Raw genomic sequence first — 7,564 nt, forward strand, 5'->3', positions numbered from 1 at the left:
CTGGCCTATTAATCAAGTTCTTCAGAAATGCATTCTCATTCCTGATGCCAATGATAGTTATCTGTGTATTCCGCTCGTTCATGCTGGGTCACAATAAAGTAAGGGTGAGACATTTCGCTAAACTACAGTAAAATTTCATCTGTAAGAACCCTTTACCTTTCCTCTTACTTAATGCAACGTGAAGATGGGATGCCTTTCTTAAGCATGGGCGATGTAAACTGGGCGTCAATGTTTTACACTTTCGCTTTAGAACTTTTTAGATGAAACAATTTCTAAACTTTCTGCATTTTTTAATTTTTTCTTTTGAGCTTGACGTATATGCCACTCTGAATGTGCTCTTGTCAGCTGTACTATATATATGTTTTACTAGTAAAAATAAATTTTTATTGCTCGTGGAATTTATCAAGACGAATAAAAGTATTTCCTATTTATTTTATTTGCTTCTTTGTTTTATAACAGTTCTCGGTTGTTGTTTGGCCGGATGGTGGTACATGCGTGGTGGCAACTAAATGGCTAAATGAATCTAAAGAGACTGTCGTGTATCCTCCTAAAACAAAATGCTTTACGAGACTGGTAATGTCTCTTGTGGATGTGAAAGAAGACTGGGAAGAATGTAACGTTGACTTTTTGCACAGTTACAGTAAGTATATAGCCTAAAGTCTGTATCAGAGTATGGTTTAAGATTGAAATTAGATTGAAATTTGACGAATCATAATGAAGAAAACTCAATACGAAAAAATCCCAAGTTTAATAAACTTTACTCTGTTTGGTAAAATTTTAATTCAATCTCAATCCTAATTCATAATCTAATACGAGCTTAACTGTAATGTATTGGATTTTCTTATAGATACTGAATTATACTGTTTCTTTTCATGCTTCTAGAAACGTTTAACCTTGCAAGTAAAGCTGTTAAACTGGCCGCCGAAGATAAACCCATTGACTCCAACATAGAGACTGATTACGAGAAGCCGCGGAAGCGTCAACCTCCAGTCAAATTTCAGAATCAGAGTTCTGATGATGTTAGTCAGAGTTCTGATGATGACGATCGGGAATCGGAAAATATGCGTAAAAAATGTAAACGGCCTGTTGCAAGAGAACCCCGTCGAGAAATGCAACGTACAAAAAGCGAGGAACGTGAAAAGTGCCAGAATGTCTCTCAAGTAAATAGTGTACCAGCTCCTGCAGTAAATATCAGAGAGCAGCTCGCTGCATTGAAAGCCCAAGTTTCTCATCCAATAAAAGCATCGAAGGGCAACGGAATTAATTCGAATACAAAAAGAAAAGTCTTGACCGCAAAGAAACTTATCAAAGCAGTAAATAAAAAAGTGTTTCTTGAAAAATCACAATCGGAAGGTAACAAATTAAATCTTTGACTGACATGACTCATGTGAATATGCCCCCTCATTTTTATCATATTATATTTATATGAGTAATGTTAATGCCTTATAATTGGCTTATATTGCTACAGATATTCTTCGTAATTGTGGAAAGAGCCCTGCAGATACAGAAAATGCAAATGCTACTGATTTTTCCAATGCAGATCTTCATGCCTCCAAAAACTTGTGTCAATCCCCATTGAATGTTGACGGTGAGTTTTTCCTTCTTTTCACGAGAGTATTTCTGTGATGCTTCTTGGATTACTTTGTCCCCATGCTGGGTGAACATTTCCTTTTCATTCGCTGTTACGAACACTTGCAGAGCTGGTCATTTACACTATTCAATACATTTTGCTTATTTCCATTATTCATCCATAATGTGTAATGAGTTCAAAGAGAAAATGTGATAGTATTTCAGCCAGCTTTGGAATTCTTGCGAGTTAGACAATACAATCTATAATTACACTTTCTCAATTTTTTTTAGATATGACTTCTGATTCAGAGATGCTGCCCGCAACACAAACGTCAACAGAGTCTAAAATTTCCTCTTCACTGCATGAGCTGGGAGGTGAAAGGGACCAAAGTGAAGTTTTCCAAAGCAATAATGAACTTAGTGATAGCAATGATATGCAGAACTTGACGGAACACAGGTCTGCACAGCAAGACCTTGCTAATAGGGATAACTCAGTAAAGAGAAATACCGTAAAATCGTTCTTGAGAGGTGAAAATAATGTTTTATTTTTTTTCCTAACTATTTAATTTGTTTTTAACTATACACGATATATTTTTTATAAGGCTCTGGCGACTTCTCCCGCAAGAAGGGAAAAAGAAATGACAGTAAGTACTTTTTTTCATTTCCATGTCAATTTAAGATGAGAATGAAATCGATTAAATAAACTACATTTCCTATTATTTCCAGAAAGCACAGATATCATGTGGATGTGGGACGTTCTTGACAATATTGTCAAAATTCAAGAAGAAGAACGCCTCAAGCTCGACAACTTGGAACTTAAGTTAGACCGTATCATAAAAAAACTTTTTCCAGAAGAAATAAAATTGAAGCGACCACACGGAATCCCAGCATTTCCTCTACGTACAGAAGAGGAGTGGGAAAAACTGGAAGAAATTCTCGCAGATGACGATGCATTTACATACGTGGTAAATATATTTTAGCAGTCTGCTTGATTTTTAGTTCCCCAAAATTATGTTTTTCCGTTTGCGCCCTGTTACTGTATCAATAAGATTAAAATAATATTTATAATGCTATTTCATTTATAAAATTATAATTATACCTACAGGTAGATGTCTTTGCGGCAAAAATGAAAAACAAAGATTCAGAAGTTGCTGCTCTGCAGTCTGTACTCCCGAAAGTGATCACGAATTCCTTATCCAGATCTATTAGTTGGGGAGGTACTCAGAAAACCAAAATAGCTTTCAACAAGAGTAAAACGTATGAGGCTATACAAGGTGAATAATTTACTTGTTGAAAATGTGTTGACTAAATTATTTGTAACTGTTTATTCTACATTAACTAATTATTCTTTATAATCTTTTAAATTAATTATTAAAATGGATTCTGTAATTTAATTTTTCTTTAAATTAATTAAAAATTGTTATCATTTTTTTCTGCATCAATTTGGATCAATTTCTTTATGATAAATATTATAAAATATTATAAAAATTAAGTAGAGGATGGTCACCACTTTTCTATATTGTTAATACAAGTGAAAAGCTGTGTTTTTAATAATAAAATAAAACAGATATTTTAATATCTTCAGCTGTGGTGTACCTCCTTGAATAACACTTTATCGTTGTATTTCAAAAGAGACAAGTTTGTTGAATAGTGATATATATGTTTCCTTACAGCTGCTATTCTGCAGAAATTTGGTAAAACAGTCGACTTAAAGAAGCCTGAAGATTACGTGAAACGTTGGTTTAGCACCAGTGCTCAGCATGTGGTATAAATGCAAACAATTTTTATTATTTTTGAACGTTATACTATATAAAAATAAGATTAGTGCCTTTTTTAGTTTGTCCTTTGTACATTTGGTGCAGAAAATGCTGACTTTTTTTTACTTTTACCTTAATTAATAGTCTATGTGCAATAAAGGCGTATCGCTTTTGTTTGTATTAACTGTTTACTTTTCAAAATCATTCTTTTACGCTTTTTGTTATTTGAGACATAGACGACTTTTTTCTTCGCATATAATATATAATTTTAGTTTCAATTTTCCAGTCTTTAATACTAGTCTTTAATATTCTTTTATAACAATATGATGCAAAAAACAATGTGCAAAAAAGAAAAAATAAGTATGTATGTAGTTTTGTAAGTATATATTAATATATATTGCGCGCATGTGATATACAAATATACATATATATATATATATATATATATATATATGTTATATAATGCATGTATATTTAACATATGTATTTAATAAATTTGTTTCATATGTATTTCACTGAATGAATATATGTGATCTGCTTTTAATATCCTCTTCTAATACCACGGTAAAAAAAATTTACTATACTGAATCCCCATGCATACTACTATACAGTAAGACTTTTTCTTGACGTCAATAAGCAGTCAAATTTTGTAACCAAAAATCATCATGTTGACTTTTTCTGCCGTGATGTAACTATGACGTCAAAATGATGTCATTTTGACTGCGATGTGTTCTTTGGTACAATTATAAATTTGCTAACAACTTCTATTGTAGCTAAAATAATCGTCGATCTTTTCGATCGTTGGTAATTTACCTTACTCGAGAAAGAGGGAAAATAGTAACTGTAATATTTATTTTCACTATATGTCATTTGTGTTAATTTTTATTTTTGTCGTCGAGTGTACAAACCAGCAAAAATCGCGGTCGATAAATCTTGCTTTGAAGCAGGTGCGCGCTTCCGATCGCGTGACGCAACGCTAGCGCGCGCAATGTGAACGCACCGAGAACTTGCGCCTACCTCGGTACCGCGGCGCCCAATTACAAGCGCCTACTGCTTGAAAGCCGTAATTTAGCCAATGCTAATTCCCGCAATTTGTCTCTGATTTTCTAGAAGGTTTCGTTAATGGCAAGTAATACCCCTTCCTGTCTGGAGAACCTTCTGGAAGGTCAAAGATAATAAAACAACTAACGGAGCGACGGTTGGCGCAGTCGTTTGATAAAGTATCCGCACTTAGCCGTTTCTCAAAGTCGACAGACCTTTGTAATTAATTGATTGAGTAATTGTACCGACGAGATACTATTAAAGACCGACAACCCTGGGTAAATTTTCGTGACTGGCCCGGGGGCTCGGTGATAATTGAAGAATACTGACATTATCGACTGTTTTGGCTATTCGACTATTCCGAAAGAAGGATCGAGTTTTACCTTATATAATCACTGTTTTATCATCAGAAATGTACAAATCTTTTATCATCGACGAGGTGGTAATGCTAAAAGTGTATGAAAGACAAAACAGAAATTAGCATATGAGTTGCCATAAATAAGAAAATATTTTATAATTTTTTCAATATTTCTATCTTTTTATTAATATTTTATAATTTGTTCAATATTTGTGTATATATATATATATATATATATATATAGAACAAATTATAAAATAGTATATTGTAAAGTATTTTTATATAATTGTCAATTAAATAAAAAAATATTGAAAAAATTATAAAATATTTTCTTATTTATGGTAACACTAATTTTCCGCGAATTAGAATAGAAAACGCTAAAAGTTATTACTTAGTAACATTATTATAATGTTATTTATTTTTAATCAATAGTAACTTTATAAGTTAAACAGCTTCAAGTATCAGATTCCCGATTGCGAATGTATCTTATTAATTCTTAATGCCGGCTCATATAACAGTCACAGTACACTTGATGCGCGAGTCTTTATGTCGCTTCTCCGAAGTACCGCGTATATAAGAATATTTTATGAATCATTAACAAACAAAGATAAACGAGTGTTTTTATGAATATACAGAATAGAATCATTTATTTACTACAGTTTACAATGCCAAGAAGGAAACAATTGCTTTTATGAAACATATGTATATCAATTGCTATAATTTAGTGTTAAATTATTGTATTTTATTATTTTATTATTGCACAAGGTATTGCAAGGCATAAAAACAGTGATTGCCACTTTTTCCATAAGATTCGATATATACATTATGTATGTATATGTACGTATATGTATATGTAGTTTTAACAACTATTTAAAACTTACCAATAAATCCTATCACGCAAATATATTGTATATTATATATTTGTCAGATATGCATATCATATATTTATGCGATTAATATTTAAGTGTATCATCACTCTAAGTACTATAGTTCTTCTCCGATTACAGAAATTAAGCAATATGTAAGATATGTTTACCATTTGAACGGATGTCCACTTGGAAAAACTATACATATATGTAACATTTACAAAAAAAAGAAGATTTCGTTACTCTTTCCTCGCTACACTTATGCTTCTTTCATATATTTCGCCAATGCTTGCTGTATGCTTTTATTTTTATCAGGATTACAATAATGTCATTAATGGTTTTACGTCACTACGGATTATATAATTATGACAAAAAATATACGTTATTCTTATTTAAATCTACTTGAATATATTATGTTTCTTGCAAAAGGTATATTATTTATAAATTTCGTAATTTTGCATCGGATTTTTCCACTTTCAACCAATACTATAACATAAAAAATTTGCAAAAAAATCGGAGATGCAAAAGCCAAATGGTGTCCGATTTGGCGTGGAACGCCCCATAATTATACAATAGCTTATACATAACTTTGTATATTTCTGTATAATTTTATATAGTTATATATAATTATATATAAAAAAAATTTTTATCGCTTAATCGGTTCTGCTTGCTTGAAATGACATTTTTACAACAATTCTCTACGACTGTAATGTAAAAACTCAAATTGCAAGCTTCTTGTAACTTGCGACAATATGGATTGCTTGCGACTAATGCAGAACCACCTTTATTGTCGTTTTCGGATTATACGACTCAAAATACGTAAAAATATGTAAGATTTATTTGTTCCCGTAACAGTTCCCAAAACCTTAATTTTGCATATGCTCCTTAAGCAATTTCACAATTTTTTGTACGTTTTGCCCCATAAAACCATGGTGTTAGAAGACAGGTGTAACAATTTCGAGGATGCGCAGTCGTCATTTTCTTTGACCAATCAGAACTTTATCCAAGATGCCAAAAGCAATATGGCTCCTCCCATAGTATTGTGAAGTACAGTTAAAGGTTACATTGTGTGATATTAGATTATATTGTGTGATATTAGATATTTTATTTTTGCGGAGAAGCTATGCCAACGTGCTGTATAAAAAATTGTAAGAATCGTACGAATCATAATGGGACGAAAGGAATTAAGTATTTTACTTTTCCTAAAGAAACATCTATTCGTCAGCAATGGCTTAATGCCTGCCAAAGAAAAGAAACGGATATGAATGTTGATTCGGGTAAGTTAATGTAAAGAAAATGATAATTAAGTTAATGTTTTAACTTCCAACTCAATACAATGTCATTATTGCATGTGTTATATTATGATATAATATGCTTACAGCAAGGATATGCGCAATCCATTTTGATGAAAATTGTTTGGTGCTTGAGAAGACAAAACCACGATTACAAAATAAACCAGCTAAAGAAGTATTAAGGTTGAAACAGGGATCTGTTCCAACATTAAATCTAGAAAAAAAGCGAAAAGATATGTCGCAGAGCAAAGAAGACAACAAAAAAATTAAAGTACCGTGAGTATTTTAACATGTGTGTATCTGTATATATAAATGTACAAATGAAATTAATGCCTTATAATATTCTTTCAGAGTTAAGTCATTTGTTCCAACATACACAGAACTTGTGCAATACGCACAACAGAAACAGCGTTTATCGCAGGAAGAAATTGTAATAAATGTAGAAACAAACAAAACACAAGATATGGAAGAAGTTGCAAAAAATATAAATAAAGCAGCTATACAAAGTATGGAAGAGCAAAATAAAACGGTGCAACAAGAGATGTATGTAATTAAATGTTTCTTTAAAATTATTATTTAATAGGTTCGAATCATATTTAATTTGTTAGTATGTATTGTTATGAAAAGTATTATGTATTTTACAGAATGCAAGAGACTGGCAATAATGCAAATGTTGATGTC

General features: G+C 31.7%; 2 protein-coding genes across 2 annotated transcripts; both read left to right on the plus strand.

Annotated features, from left to right (window-relative positions):
• On the plus strand, positions 1 to 3,506 carry LOC112452801. Its single transcript, XM_025013200.1, has 9 exons — positions 1 to 98; positions 460 to 640; positions 883 to 1,353; positions 1,469 to 1,588; positions 1,861 to 2,097; positions 2,172 to 2,213; positions 2,296 to 2,534; positions 2,675 to 2,843; positions 3,243 to 3,506. Exons 1-9 carry the CDS (start codon positions 45 to 47, stop codon positions 3,338 to 3,340), a joined length of 1,611 nt encoding a protein of 536 aa, XP_024868968.1. The 5' UTR covers positions 1 to 44; the 3' UTR covers positions 3,341 to 3,506.
• Positions 3,507 to 6,520: 3,014 nt separating this feature from the next.
• On the plus strand, positions 6,521 to 7,426 carry LOC112452800 (the record flags this gene model as incomplete). Its single annotated transcript, XM_025013199.1, has 4 exons — positions 6,521 to 6,628; positions 6,691 to 6,868; positions 6,973 to 7,159; positions 7,235 to 7,426. Coding segments are annotated over exons 1-4 (665 nt in total), but the record flags the coding sequence as incomplete, so codon positions are not given.
• Positions 7,427 to 7,564: the final 138 nt, after the last annotated feature.

This window comes from Temnothorax curvispinosus, unplaced genomic scaffold (genome assembly GCF_003070985.1).
Source record: "Temnothorax curvispinosus isolate PA1 unplaced genomic scaffold, ASM307098v1 QBEX01003666.1, whole genome shotgun sequence".
Lineage (NCBI taxonomy): Eukaryota > Metazoa > Arthropoda > Insecta > Hymenoptera > Formicidae > Temnothorax > Temnothorax curvispinosus.